This window comes from Gasterosteus aculeatus, chromosome 7 (genome assembly GCF_964276395.1).
Source record: "Gasterosteus aculeatus chromosome 7, fGasAcu3.hap1.1, whole genome shotgun sequence".
NCBI lineage: Eukaryota > Metazoa > Chordata > Actinopteri > Perciformes > Gasterosteidae > Gasterosteus > Gasterosteus aculeatus.
The window spans coordinates 17,682,156-17,698,537 of record NC_135694.1 but is presented as its reverse complement, the minus strand read 5'-3'; the positions used below and the strand labels follow the sequence as shown (position 1 = coordinate 17,698,537).

Below are 16,382 nucleotides of genomic sequence, written 5' to 3'. Positions count from 1 at the left end.
CTTGATAAAAACAAAGAAATGTGGACACTTTTAAAACTGCAATGTCATTTTTCATTTATTCACACTAATTATATGTCTACTTTGGGACAGTCTTGGGATTCCCAAAATGAAGTTTTGATAAATTAATACAACTTACAGTTTTTGTGTCGGTCTACTGTGTGTCCTACTGGGCAACTTCTCTGTGACCAACAGTGACTCTGCACTTTCAGACAAAGGTGATTCTCATCAGTTGATTAGAAGTGACTCAATCACTTTTGAGTTTTTTGTGGAACCTCTCTCTGTTTAAACGATTCCCAGATTTAAATCTTTAGATGTGTTTAAAGTGTATGTATTGTGTGTGTGTGTGTGTGTGTGTGTGTGTGTGTGTGTGACTCTCTCTCTCTCTCTCTCTCTGTCTCCCTCTCTCTGTCTCTCTCTCACACACATACAGGTCCTCGGGTCTTAAAGATTTTTGATATTGATTTCAGCTTTCAGTCTATTTGAGCTCCAGCTTTCAGAATTGAAAAAGAGTGCTAAATAGCCTTTTTTAAACCTGAAGGCCATTGTAGGTTGTAGGAAGGTCCAACCCTGGTGTCCCCTAAACCAGTGGTCCCCAACCACCGGGCCGCGGACCGCTACCGGTCCGTGGGCCATTTGGTACCACGCTGCACCACAGAAAGATTTTTTTTTTTCTGAAAAATGTTTAATTTTGAAAATTGACCGGCTTTTCCACTAATTATATGCGCTCGTCCCTCTGACATATTCCCCACGCGTCACCAGGCGTCTTTCTTCACTTTTACAATTGTCCTCTTACCGTGCACGTGCACGGCAGTTTCGCCCACCAGCGAATTTCCGTCGGACCTTCTCGACCGGTCCGCGAAAATTGTCTGACATGGAAACGGTCCGTGAGGTAAAAAAGTTTGGGGACCACTGCCCTAAACCACTCAGCCCTCAAGCCCTAGTGACTTAATTGACGTCAACTGGTAGGTGGTTGAGTCTCAATTTAAATATAAATGGGACAACAATTTGATGCAACACGTCACCATGACACCGTCAACAGTTATGATATACAATTGTAGGTATTTATTTTCTACTTTTTACTCCGTGGTTTCCAGGCTCTGTCCTCGCAAGATAAAAGGTCATTTTTACTGTTTTTCATCAAAACAGTGTTAAATATTTGAACAAATGTGCAAATGTCGTATGATTTCATGTGTTTTTTTTGTTCCATCTTTCATCCTTAATGTTTCTGTGTAAATGTAATATAACGGTCTGACTACACATGTTTTGTCCTCTTTGTTGACCTTCTTCTAGTCAACATGCTTTCACTGGTTATGGGTAAGTCCCTTGGGAAATGTCAGCATTTAATGCTGGTTTATGGAAAGGGTTTTTATAGAGGGCAGAGAGAACTGTAAACACATTTTACACATTTTATGACAATTTGACAGTGGGACAGCCGTAAACCCTCACGGAGTTAGGCGTGCCTCAAAGATATGAGTCGTAAGGTTGGAGATTGGGATCAAGTCGTTTTCAGGTTGTTTGTTCCAACCATGAGATCCCACACACTGCTTATTTAAAACCGTATCCAAACCAGTAATTATTTATTGGCCACTAGATGGCAACAATTCTCAATGTAAATGTGTGTTCACTGAAGATAGTTTCGTTGGTTTTCATTCAAATTAGTTAAATTACAAAGTGGAACGTATTCTAATATTCGTAATAAGCCAAGTCAAACCCTCCAAATATGTACTGATTTTGGGGGAAAACAGGTTTGAACTTTTGACTACATGCTTTGAATCTCTGCATTCAGTACAATGAGAGCAGCTGACTCAGACATACACTTAAGCAAAGTGCAAAGACAGCAACAGGTCCACACGTTTAGCAGCTGATCCTCCACCAAAGCACACCAAAATGATTGTCCTCAAACTATAGTATTTGTGGCGAGTGACAAACTGTTCTTCCTCTTGCTTGCAAGGTGCAAAGGCCCACGCACAATCAATTAGTAACTTCCCCAGAACTGACGTTCAAAGGTTAGGCTCCAATATACTACGGGGTCGTGAAAACAAATGTGCAAGCATTTTGCATGTGTGTGTTATGGTTCTACTTAGACGGACACAGTATTTACGAGTTTACAAGAGTGACCATATAGCCCCATCTGCACGTGATGCTGAAAGACGAAGAATGTGATTGAACTTGCTGAACGACAGAGGGAAAAGGACAAGAAATAACAAACTTTGTATGTTTCTACCGTATGTTTATGTAACACCTCGCTTTTTTACGGCTTACAGGGAGATAGAGATGGCGAGGAGTGATGGAAAGAGAGAGAGAGAGAGGGAGAGAGCGAGAGGAGCCAATAGGATTCTAAGGAACCTTTCAACCCTGGTTCCGTATTCATGTGTCAGCCGTGCTCAGTCATCCCTCATGAGTTCCTCTCAGCCACAGGAAGACACGGAGCTCCCATCTGTGCCTAAATCCTTGCCAAATCACTGCAGTGTACTAACGGTCAGACGTCTGTAACGAAGACAGTTACCTTTTTGTGAGCACGACCCTGTTTGCTGCACGTAGCTCAAGTCTGAGCATGGCTGTTCCTCTGCGGGTCTCAATTGACTCCTACCTTAAATAGAGATAAAGACATCTTGTTAGAAAGTCTGAGGGCTGATAGCAAAGGCTGGAGAGCCACCAGCACTGCCCATCATTTTGCATAAATTATGTGGCTAAGCTCAGCCTCAGCAGGCCTGTGTGACATCCTTGCAGAGAATCCAAAGGCCACTCTTTTATCGTGACACACTTGGCTTCTCTGTTAGTGTCTGAGTCTTGCGTTTCCGCGGCCCGTGAATCCATAGCAACAGCAGCGTGAATGGTCTATTCAGGACAGCCTCACTGCGACCTCTGAGACTGCATGCAAACAAACTGCACAGTTGGTTTGGTCCAGCTTTTCTTGACCTGTCCCCAGGTAGGAATGAACACTCAGGAATTACATCTAAGGAAAAAAGGACACTATGCTCCATGAAATCCCCATGTTCTCCTCTCCTCGTTATTATCCTCACTATTGTTGTGTTGTTTCTTTAACATAACGATAATGAAGCAGGTTTATGATGCAGAGAATCCTTCTTGAACATTTCTGTAAATGTTGTAGGCAGCCCATCCCCCACACTTCCCCTCCACATTTTATTGTGTAATGCTTTAGTCTGTTTTAGTTCTTTTCCTCTTCTTCTTTTTCTCCATTTTTCCTGTAAAGCATTGTCCAGGGGGTCATTCCTGACGCATTGCAATCCAGATGTTGTTAGGAAGGACGCTGATGCTATTGGGACAATACTTTTCATCACAAGACAAAAAACATCAACGTCATCATGAGGAATTTTGACATAATTTCAAGCCAAACCTAATAACATCCAGCGTTTCTTTTTGAAAAGTCGATTAATCTGCAAGGAAATTGTCTTGGAATAGCGAGTGCATGGTGTAAATATATATGTGTTCGTGTTATTTATCCCCAAAAAACTTTAAACAATGCACAAACATTAAAGTAGATCTCTCTATACCCTGGGTCTTCAACAGGGGTCCGCGGAGGTACTGCAAGGGGGTCGCAAAATTTTTGGTTGATAAGACAATTTTTTTATACTTCGATAATAATTCTATTTATAAGAATTTTAATAAATTGTTATTAATTGTTAGCTCCGTGTTTTATACAAGATGTATGTTTATAAATGGCAGTGGTACATTCACCCTGTACCTTGCACATGTTAAAAATAAAAATGTTAATGAATATATGAACCTGTGTATTATTTGAATAGCTTAGTATTGGATGCACAATAACAGGGTAGCTATGTTTATACATGGAACTAGGCCCAGTATAATATAAAAACAATTTCATGCAATTTATATAGTATAGTATATATAGTCCCTGCTCCATCTCGCAATCAGATTGGGGGATCTTCGTCTGAAAAATGTTGAAGACCCCTGCTCTATAATGTTTATATCTAATGTTTATATACATACCAAACAGGATTTGATTGATTTTGCTGTTGTTATTGGCTAGATTTTTATTATTGTTTTTTTTTTAAAATGTGGTCAGTAATTGACGTTGTTTCATGCCTGTCTTTTTACCTACTTTAACCACAATAATTAAATGAAGACCACATTCTTGACGATTTGTTCTATTTTATACGCATATATATATATATATATATCATGGAGGCCTTGTAGGAAAATTATTGCATTCCGCAGGCATCACTTATGTGATTGACAAATACTATGTATTTCTTCAGAATCCGTAATTGCTGGTTCATCATAATGACATCTCTGCTGAAAGGTCAGCTCGTTTAAAAAACTGTTTTCCCAGCATTTAGTTTTACATTGAGCAATAAAGTTACATCCTCTGCCAAGAGAAATTGTGGATGTAAAAAGGGGAAATGATCACTTGCACACTCCACCTAACAGATATTGCTCGACTCTGACCACCACGCACTCTATGGACATTGTGGAAGGTGTCATTATTCTATGGAATTTCACTTTTATCTGATTTTTTTGCGGAAAAAGACATGGCGTTATAGTTAAATCTGTCTGTGCAATCCATCTGTGTCAAAAAAATAAAGTGTGATAATTGCTACATTGTCTTTTGAAGGCCATTGCATCACAAACACTGCATATATACATTTGTTAACAAAAGGTTTGTTGCAAATCGAGATCATCAGTGTTAAGGAAAGTTAATAAATTTACAGAATACATTTTCAAAAATATTGTACATATATACCAGTAATGTCTAAAATAAGCATGAATGGTGATTTATGATGATATGACAATTGAGGATGTGAAGCGCACTGACTGGGAGCATATGAAAACCAATTGAAATACAATAAAGTTTAATTGATAACAAGATCGAGTTGAATGTCCAGCTTGAGTTTAGAGTGTTCTGATTGGCTGAGAGGAACGAGTGTACAACATATGGGTTTGACGGGAATTAAACAGATGAATGATGTGGCAAAAATCAAAGGGCAAATAGAAAGAAGTAGTTCCAGTTTTACATATATGTTCTTTATGTATGTGTATGTCTAGATCTTCTCACTGTTTTCTAACTCAAAGAGAATATTAAACATACCATATATTTCCCAATAAACCTACGAAATAGTGATTAGACAAGGCCTGATACACTTTTAAAAAGTGTGACTGCGTATTCATCCGCCTTGTTGAGTGGACTTCCATTTCCGGGATATTTTCTCTCTGCAGACCAAGCGCCACCGCCATTGCAGGTCCAGGGAGTCGGCGTAGTGGCAGTCGGTTGTTAGCCAGGGTTACCCCGCAAGTAAACAGTTTAGGGACAATTTGAAAAGTACCACCACACCGACAGCAGGTTTTATACGAGACTTACAATTACTTCGTTAGGACTTTAGGTTAGAACCGCCTTGCTGTCCGGCACGGCTCTGAGGACAGAAGCCGTATTTTGTTAGCATTAGAAGAAACCGGAGGAGAGTGCGAGAGGAACCGCCATGGCTCAGATCTTGCCTATTCGCTTTCAGGAGCACCTGCAGGTATGTAGATGAATGGATGGGTGAATTATTCGGTAAAGTTGTCTTTCAGTCTCAATCACTGTGGTATTCTGATTGGCTCGGGGGACTTTTCAAACACAAGTTAGGATGGCTAACAAGCCGAGTTAACGTTAGCTTATGCGAGCTATGCTAGCTAGCTTGGCAGGGTGGATGACGTTTATCTTGGTTAGCATCTAACGTTAGCCTGCTTGCTAACACTTTGACTAACAACCCTGGCTCATGATTTAGGTTCAATGACGGACATCTTCCGTTGCAATGCACACACATTTTAAAGGTTAACACAAAGGCCATCTAGTAGTTTTTTATAAATGTTGTTATCCCAGACATTTCTTAAGAGGTAACGTTAAATTCACGTAACGTATAACTACCGACAACGAATACATTCTCAGAAAAAGTGCTTCCTGAGTACAGCGATAGCATTGATGTAATATTAGTACCGTACTTATGAATGTGATGAACGTTATGAATTAACTAACGTTATAACGTCACATTTAATTAACGTTAGTTCATTATTGTATCACCTGCGCTGACCTGGTCAAACCGCAGCTCGTACACTTCCTGCCATTTAGTAACGTGTCATCTAAATGCTGTGTAATTGGTGCTCAAACGTTTGCAATGAACGTATTTGGCATTTAACGTTACAAATAGTACAATAATGGTTGTTTTGAAACTTTGAAGGTTATTACAGGAGGAGAATGGCGTCGGCAGGTGTTAAACTTGTGTGTGTGTGTAGGCTTGTCGATTGCAATCTGACTGACATTAGTCAGGTTGAACGACTTTGCTAATGTTGGCCCATGCGCCATTATTCACAAATAACGACTTCTATCAGGCTTGGGCTGCTCTTGATAAGCCTGGTAGTATTGAAGCATGTGTCACATAGCACTAGAAAGCCGGTGGTTTCCTTCATGGGCAGGCCTAGTGCGCTATCTGTACTGGGCTCCTTTGGTTTAAATGGCCACACCTGTACTATAACCTTAACAATAGTGCCAGCTGCTTAGGTTAAGGAAGTGGAAACATTTGTGACTGAGCTTGTAGATTCAGTCTAAAGGGTTTCCTTTCAGGCTGTAATGAATAAATTATAGTGACTATTGGCGTTTCAGTCAAGCCTCAACTGAGATACACGATCTCTACACATATTGGCTTTAAATGTAATTTCATTTCACCCTTTTATCTGTTCAGCCTGGTCCCAAAACAATAAACGCTTTAAGCTTCACATTTTTATAACTTTGAGCTTAATGTAGACAATTTACTTGTGATCCAGGCAGTTGCTTACATTTTCCATCAAATTATTTTTTTTTCTTGAACTTTTATGATGTTAAAACAACAAACTATCTCAGTCCAGCACTGGAGTCTATATTTCCCATCTTCATTCATATGGCAGCAATGGATCTATTAAAATATAGGCCTATCACAATCGATTATACAGAGATGGCGGTTTGAACTGCAGTAGTCCTTTGTGCATACAGTTACAATGAAATGATTACGGAATCATTCTTGACTCTTACGTTCTCTTTGCAGGCGTATGAGTGAAGAAGAGAGCAATGCAGTAGTGAATTACTCTTATCTACTCTGAATTACAATTGAGCTAATATTTTATCCTTTTTTAGGTGAAAGGCTTTTACAATTGGATCCAGAGCCCACATCTTTGCAATACATTATACTAGTTGTAGCCAGTGTGTTTAACCTGTAGCTTCTTTCTCATTAAAGCTTAACATTTTTTGCTTTTATGTGAATTTATTTGAAGGATGATACAAATTCTTGCATGTATTTTATTCAGATTGCTAACACCACCGTATGCTAGTTCTGGGATATGAACAGTGTGCTTTTTTTTCCTGACTTGCGTCATTGACACCTCACACGGTCATTTTGTGGGACTAATCAATTCCCAAAAGATCTCCAACTATCACTAATGCATGACACCATATGCCATTTCATGCATGTTTCACGCATGCATCACTGTAATCAGGTATTGCAAAATATCAAAGCTGGACAATATAAAGTAAAAGCCATAGCAAGATGAATTATCATCGTAGTCATTACGAATGGGTCCCGTTTTTTGTGTTGGCGCATTTATGATTGTTTTGTTATGAGAAGTCTGTCCATTTATCTTGTTAACATTTTTATCAGGTAAAATAAGGTTCCAGTGCACCCTGGGAACAGGACGGAAGTTATCCGTGATGCCTTTTGAGCCTTCTGTTTTAGTCAGTCAGAGGCGATATGAACGTTTTTAGCTTTGTTTCTAAATACCATACTTTTGTTATTCATCTTCTAATGAAACGTACACATTATTATTCAATTTTCATTGTGTAATTAGGATATATTTTTTGTTTTGACAATAATGTAGAATGCTAAGCCAACTCTGCATTGCTTATGACCGCTTAAAAGCAGTCTACTCTGGTGCTCTTTCTTCCTCCCTTAAACTTTGCAATTGTCTTCTCTCATCCAGTCAACTTGCATAGCTTGCATTTTTATATATCATCCATTTATAGTGTAGTGCCAACTTCAGATAAAGAACTGTCACGCAAAATTCCTGCAACTGAGTCTCTCCCCACAAAAGATAATATATGCCATCAGTTGTTCATGCTTTGAACTGTGCACACTTATCCAGGAAATATGAAAATATGTAATGGAAAATGAAGGAATGACTCCATATGAGCTGCTACTTCTGAGGAGGTAATCGATTATGACTAACTGTTATGCTCAGTAAAGAACCATGATCAGTTAAAGTGATCCTCAATACACATACTTACCTGAAAGTTGGTTGTCTGTGATAATTAAATGATTCTCAATCCTGTTTACATAATGACAGCGTGGTGACCGTTCTTGACAAAGGCTTCCCTTGCATATTGTATTTATAGTAAGCCGTTCAGCAAGCCAGGTTCTCTTTACTGGGCCAAATAGGCACTGTTGCTGATCTGTGCAGGGAAAAGCCTCAGCTTAAAGAATCTTGTGTTAATTCAACAATGTCTTTCACATAATGACATGTTGCTGTTAGTGTACTTTCTCTTCACAAGTGCATGTTTTGTTTGTATACTCCGTATCCAGCAATTAAATGTATTTACAAAACGGGACAGTCTTTGCTCAAAAACTCCCAAGAACCCGAGTGTTAACTGTCTAATATTAAGTTTATACCAACACATCAAAATTGTTGTCATATAATAAAAATATCTACTTACATATTTTGCTATACTTACTACCAAGATTCTATGGTATTGTTTACTTTAAAAAAATCTCTACCAGCTGACAACTTTTTACTCTTGACACTTCGTGAACCAGGGATAGCCACATGAGCTGAGATTCTCACAAACCATTTGAAAGAGGAAACTATGGCTAACTTATTATACATATAATGTATAACCTTTCCATTCAGGATTTCCCTGAATAGTGAATTTGTGATAAACAGTGGAAATTGTAAAAAATACAATTTGTTTGGTTCATTGTCGTACAGTTACATCACTACTGTTTGCCTGCTGTGACGGCCATTAGATTGTGTTGCCATACTCTTTAAGATATTGCCTTACAAGGACTGTATGGTGCACTTTGAACTGTGCGAGTAACTGACCATCTGATATCTTGTGACAGGCCAGTGAGGATACAGAACTGCTGAACACATGACTTTCTGCAGCACTGTGTAAATGTAAGATAAAGTGTGCGTTTGTGGAAAAAAGGAAACTGCCGTCCCAAAACCACCTCAGCAGAAAGGCCCTGGAGTGGAGATGGATGAGCTCCAGAAATGCATGCATTCCTTCCTTCTTGCCCCCCTCCACCCTTGCTTTATCAGTAACTGTAAAGCCAGGCCACTTGCTCCCCACCCCTGGGCTGGTCACATGTCTCCAGCCAGTGTCACATGGTAGTGGAGGAGGCAGCACTGGGCAGGCCTGTTTTTTCAGTCCTGGTAGACAATGGGTCCCTGGTTTCCTGTTGTGGAGGACTGCAAAGAAGTGCTGCAAGCCTCAGCACATTACATAGCACATCCTTCCCAACCTTGAACTTAACATGTGCAGGACACACTCACAAGGCTTTTTTTTCTTCTGCTGAGCCAGCCGCTGCTTTCCTTTTTGAAGGAGAAGCACACAGGTTGGATCCACAAATGGAATCCTGTTTTGTTAATAGCTTAAAACTCCTCGCTGATCCCTGAAAAGCAGCAATCTCAATTTTTCTCTTCGTATTTAGTTGGTCTCACTGAGCTTTCTTACAAGAGAACATGCATCTTCTGAGCTGGATAACGGTTTTCTATGGATCAGCAGAAAAACCTCATCGCTAGGGCTGAAAGAGTAGCATGAACATGTTTTGGAATTTTGGGACCCATATCATATTTACTTGAGCCTGGTATTTACACTGCTATTAAACCGGTTGCAGTGAGGCCTTCGTGGGTCCACATTAGGGATGGATATCGTTTGGCCGTTTTCTGATACCGGTGCTAAACTGACTTTTAAACCCACTTTTAAACCGATAACTGCCTGAAATGACAATTGGCGACATAATGGAGCTTTTAAACATTTTTTTTGCATAGGCAATTTCTTTTGTCTTAAAATTGAACAACCTATTACAACAACAACCATGAACATAAATAAACACTTTGTGGAACTGGGGCTTAGATTTTCGCTGTTGCTGGCTCTTTGGATTGCCATTTCTCTGGCTAGCTGGCCTTGTCACCAACCCAACATTGACGTTCAGGTCCCCTTATTTATCCTCTTGACTTTTACCTCTGTTGTTTAACATGCTTAGTTACCTGCGTTGAACAGTCACCAGATTAGTCTGTTGATCATGCTGGATTATACATGGCATTCCTTCTCGCTTAGATTTCTACCCAGTCTCCCTCGTGCTCTCTTATTGCTAAACTGTTGCTATCTAGCTGGGGAGGGATTTATACGTTTTAGGCCAGCATTTGCCCTTGACTGCTCGGGCCCTATCCACTGCCCCACCTGTAAACCTGTCAGTGTCCTTGCGGGAGACCCTGAACCCCAATTTGCTCCCCTGGCGGTGGGTCAAGGGGAAGAGGTTAAATTCTGTGAACCTAATGTATGTGAAGAAAAAAAAAAAAAAAGCGTTTACTTAATGGCTGCGCTAAAAGGAGCAGAGCACCTGGGCCGGGCAGGCTAGACTGAAAGGTTTTCTCTTGATTGTAGGTCCACTGGTTTAACCTGCTTTAACCCAAATTCCTGTCATTGATGTCACAGAAGCGTTGGACCTCAAGCAGTTTATCAACAAAGTTTCCATAGTAAGCCAGTCTGAAAGATCACACTATGGTGTAACTCAAATAATTGCCATATTGGTCTCTTTATTTATTCCAGGGAACAGGGTAACATATTCATTGTGATTTAGTCTGTGACGCTGTCTCCTTTTTGACAGTCTTTTCCTTGTGAATGAAAGGGCTTCCTGCTGATCCCAGAATAGATGGTAGAGTGAGAGAGCACAGAAGGAAATCTGTCTAGAAAACTGTTGCGTAATGATAGACGATAGCCTCCTGTCCTGGTTAATATGTAGGCATACCTAGTCTGGTTTATAGAGATTAGAGAGACTCTTTATGGACAGCCACAAGCCGTTAGATCTCATAGAAACATCATGGTCTTTTTAATATAGATCAATTTCCATATCTTATTTATTTTTTAACTTTGAGTCCATTTGGAGGACCATAGCTCTTTCCCTTTGCGTGGTGTTTGAACAAATGTTGCGTGACTAAACAAGCCTTCTGTACCAGACAATTGCAGCGATAAAAACGTGGAAGCTCAAATGACATTACTGTATGATGTCACCCTCCACAGTAAAAAGAAAAAAAAAAAACTGAACGCTGGCACCAGACAATCTTTCAGTTCTTTCCCCATAACTGGTAGTAACACTTGTTCTTTACATTACATGTCATTTAGCTGACACTTTTATCCAAAGCGACTTACAATAAGTGCATTCAACCACAGGGGTACAAACTCAGAAGAACAAGAAAGTGCAGTTTCCTCAAATAAGCCAATTTGCTATAGATGAGTGGAGTTACAAGTACAATTTAAGTGCTACAATTTGTTAGTCTTTTAGTCGATGTAGAGCCTGAAGAGGTGTGTCTTTAGTTTGCGGCGGAAGATGTTTTTTTCTTTAAATTACAAATCGCACTGTCATTAAGAGGGAACGAGGTTACACGCTCTTGAAAGAATGTGGGTGGGGGAGGGTGTGTCCTGTCATTGATAAAAGGTGTTCCCATTTTGTTGAGAATTTCCTGGAACTGTGGTTTCTGTCTGCTGATTAGGACTCGACTACAGCCAATTGTTGAAAGCGGAGCGACATTTTATCACTTGCCTTGAAATGAATACACAATGCTGAGAAATGTGGTTGAAGAGCTTAAAGGCTTATTTGCAGAGATCCAATTTGTCTTTACTCATTGGCTAACTAGTAACTAACCACTAATTTGGCTACTTTTGACATATGTAAATGATGTGGCCACAAATTTATTTTAAATTAAATTACAATGACTGGTAAAGATGAGTCATCGATATTTGCTAGTAGAATAGAATAGCACATATAATATTAAAAAAATTAACCAGATTATCTGCCAATTCTCTTTAGTTTAGATTTCTACCTCCCCAGTAGTTGCTGCACACGGCAAAGACATTTTTGGTAAATGTGTGAGAAGGGACAAGGATGTAATTGTAAGAATCTGAGCAATTAAAAAACAATTCATTGGAAAGTTGGCCGGTGCCAAGTGGGCCGTGGACCCGTTCATTGGAGACCACTGGTGTACAGAACAAGTTCTGACGTTCAAACAAATCCTTTCTGATCTAAATTGTTTATTCCAACCGCTCGGGTCCCTCTAAACAAAAATATATATATTTTTGTGCACTTTATTTTTTTAAATAGCCCATATATTTGCCAATGTATACATGTGAGCATTTTTATTGTTTTTTTATTTAACAGCTTAGTGATCAAGGAGCAATCTATTGGTGCAGTTGGAAGATTTTTTTTCACTGTGAATTTGCATTTCTCAGTTCTTTTTGGGTTTGAAATGAATTCTTTTAAAAAAAAATATTAATGGATAAAATAATCACAGTTGAATCGATTATTAAAATAATTGTTAATTGCAGCCCTATAATTGACCACTAAATAAATAAATAATGCTGTGTCTCATCTTCGATCAGGAGGAACTCATGCTGCAGTGTAATTTGTAAAACTGGTGTAGCCTGTTGCTGTTGGGTTGTGAAAGTAGAGGAAATTGCAACGGCAAACATGTTATGTATTTTCCATAGTTTCATTTCCTCCAGGTTTACGTCGCCGTAGCGTTGCCATTTGCAGTGTGTTCTCAAGAAGCCTGTGTAGTAGTAGTGAAAGTCTTTTGGCTCTTGCTGTACTCATTTTGGCATTGTAAAAATGATGCATGGTTTGTACTTGTGCCAGTCTTGGCGCTTGTGCACACATGTTGTGCTGTGTCAGGGTTTGTGTGAGGCAGCCAGAATGCCGTTTCCAGCCTTGGCAGTAGACTGGGATGCAGAGGTTGCCGGTGTGCTGCCAAGCATTTCACCCACGGCCTCCAGCTTCTACTTTGATGCAGATGAAACCTTATGGTCTGTATCACATTGTTGGTTGCTGATGCAGGAACATCAGGAAAGTCAGGAAAATTGAAGCCACACAGCTGGACTGTTGTTTACTTTGTTGGTTGTATCAATTTGGGCATTCATCTATAAGTCCGCTTCTGGTATTCAGCCTGCAGTGAGACTGCAGTGTGGCGTAATATAGTTCTCATTAAATCTTTGGCCTATGCATGACTTGACGCTGGCTTGGCCTTACGCCCAGCGTTAACCATTGGGCCCGCGCCACAGCTCCATGTGTCCAGAGACCTGCTATACTGTGTCAGGCTTGATGACCTCATAGGCTGGCTGTGGTAGTGTGAGGCAGCTGACCAGTGTGTCAAAGCCTGCTTATTGAACGCTGTTGTTTTGATCAGGCATTTATTTAGACTACTTAAAAAGCAGAATTTGCTGTGTACAATGTTAACTGTGGCTTGTACACAAACTGACACTGCAGTTAAACTAATTTTTTTTCATGCTTATTTTGCCACATGGTTCGTTTGACACGTCCGTGGAAATACTGCACTAGTTTGGAGGGAGAATTTTGTTTTTAAAGAACTTCCATTTTAGTGGTGATCACGGCAGGAAGAATGTGATCCCCGTGTTGTCATTGATTACCATTGCAAAAACCTAACGCATCTCCCCCCCTCCTCCCTACACACACACTTTTTCCTTTCTCAGCTCCAAAACTTAGGGATCAATCCATCCAACATTGGCTTCAGCACCTTAACCATGGAGTCAGATAAGTTCATCTGCATCCGGGAGAAGGTGGGTGAGCAGACTCAGGTGGTGATCATTGACATGGCAGACCCCAACACACCTATCCGCAGGCCCATCTCAGCCGACAGCGCCATTATGAATCCAGCCAGCAAAGTCATTGCACTTAAAGGTAAGCCTGTGTATTGGTATTGCAGACCACATTGCGCTAAAACTATATAATATTACATGTTGTATTGAACTTACCTGCACCAGCATTAAGCTTTGAGTATGTTGGCCAGTATACCAATGATATCTATTTAATACAAATGTTTTAGAAACTATTCTCATCTTTTTATGTCCATAAACATCCAGATACTTTTTTAGTTTTCCACTGTAAATTACTTTTTAGGGGCCAACATGTATGTTTCTTCCAAACATTTGTTCTTCCAAAAATTTCAAAGTAGTATATTTTTGTTTTTGTCCAGCATCCATAATTGCTTTGACTTTTTTTGTTTGTCTTTTGTTCTTTTTTTTTTCTTTACTGCTTTCTTATGTGTTTGCAGATGGTGAGTTGAAATTTAACTACTTCATTGTGGAAGTAAAATCCTGTTTTCAAGACGGCATTACAAAATTATCTTATGCAGCATTTCTTTGTAATATGGACTATATTGATTACAGCTGGTACGATTTAATCATTGTGTGCCATTTGGCACTTAACTCGGGTTTTTGGTACAAATTTACTAAAGCCTGATTTTTAATGTGATAGCTTTTTAACATTCGATATATCACAGCCTGTCTCCGGGTAATTCTTTAGACCTTTTATTTTGTAAACAGGATTTAGCTTTCACAGCCTTATAGCTTGCAGAGATTTCATAATTTGTATTACATTAGATGTTTAACGTGGTAATACCGTGGGTAAAAATGATTTAATTAATTCACTTCTTAATTTTAATTTTGAAATCCATTTCTTCAATCTGTGTGAAGTGGTCATTACCCAAATCTGTTATTCCTCTTGTTTCTTATGTTTAAAATCATTCTTTTGCCAAATGACTGGTTCTCCAAACCAAGGCCTGAAAATTACATTTCTACAACTACCAGAGAGCGTAGACTTAGTCCTGACTTGTGGGAAGTCTTAGCGTGGGATAGGAGCGTGGATTTGGATTATATTGGTTCTATCATAACTTTCCCCGGGCGAGGAGTCACCTGTGAAAAGATATTTGGGATAAAACCTGTGAGTCTTCATTGTTCGAGTGAAAAGTAAAAGCGCTCTTGTCCAGCTTATCCAACAGTTTGTGTGTCCATCTGTCTGTGTTCACCTCTTTGCCTGTTTCTCTTCGCAACTATTACAATAACATTTCATAAGCCAAACGGCTTTGGCTAGACTTCTCCCGTCGGTCCCAGTCTTTTCCTATGAAATGGATGGATGAATGTCCAAGAGCCTTCTTGTAAGATGACTTGCATCAAAATGCATTCACAATAATCCTTGGGGCATTGACTTGAACGCATAATTAACACCCCCTCATTAATCTCACATATTTTGTGAACATTTATTGGAGTTTAACAAGAATGACGGAGAAGGTCATAACTGGTAGTATGCTATTTTGTCTCCTCCACGGAGGATGAGGTACAATGTGCAGTTATAAATTTTGCGCTGAACTTTTAGAGTTCTAGTTCATTGCTGACAATCATGTGACATGCAGACAGGATCACAACAATAATTGTCTCTTTACATAAGTCTGTTTTCCATCTTTTAGAAGATTATTTTTTATATCGACTTATTGCTCAAAGAATCTGTTAACCTCAGTGCGTTGTAAACTTTTGCTTAGTACAGCTCTGAAAATGCTTCCCACAAGCTTCAGTTTATGTAAAGTAGCTTTACGGCGTGTTGTGCGCTCCAGATCCATTTTCCTTAGTTATAGTACGAGTCTCTTTAATGTTTGGCATAGGATTAGCACGGATTCTTCCCCTCGGTCTACTCCCACTGTCTGGATAATGCTTCTCAGCCAAACCTGTTATGACTATGGAGCAGTAACCTTTTCTCATAGCCATTTCTGAAGTACGGACACAATGCGCACACCTCCAGACACAGTCGTAATTCAATTCCAAATCCCTTTGCTTGCTCTTTGAAATTTGGCTGCTGCTGCTGCTGCAAGTGATCCATTCGCCACACTGCTTTCTGTACTCTGAACCCATGGCTTAGTGATGACAAACTGATCTCGACAAGCTGATCTCGACAGTTGTGCTAACTCATTTGGTTTTTGCTTTTTCTCACTTTGTCAACAAATATTAAATAATGAGCAAACAAGGAAGTCACACTGCTTCTTAATAAATCTTGCGCTAAATTACCCTAACTAATGAATATGAATGCAGGTGAGTGAACGTTTTTTGGACAGGTATTTCTGATCTTTGATCGGGTAAAATATTTAACTATAATCAACATAATCATTTTGGGAAACCTTTCCTGCGACTGATACAAAAGTCCTGGTTAATTGTTCCTGTATTTGTCATGCTTCTGTCATATTCCACCGTGATACAATTTGACTTCGATGCAGATGTGTTTGCCTTTTTTGTAAGTTGTTTGTATCTTGCTTCTACCCTCCGTCTGCTTCGTCTTTGT

At 39.6% G+C, this 16,382-nt stretch overlaps 1 protein-coding gene across 2 annotated transcripts in view; it reads left to right on the top strand.

Moving 5' to 3' along the window:
* Positions 1-5,103: 5,103 nt before the first annotated feature.
* The window catches only part of cltca (clathrin, heavy chain a (Hc)), a 29,852-nt gene continuing 18,573 nt past the window's right edge, over positions 5,104-16,382 (top strand). For both annotated transcript variants that reach the window (XM_040180066.2, XM_078106124.1), the window contains exons 1-2: positions 5,104-5,501; positions 13,748-13,955. In XM_040180066.2, coding sequence (XP_040036000.1) covers positions 5,460-5,501; positions 13,748-13,955 — 250 coding nt within the window. In that variant the 5' untranslated portion in view covers positions 5,104-5,459. The remainder of the gene's footprint in view (positions 5,502-13,747; positions 13,956-16,382) is intronic.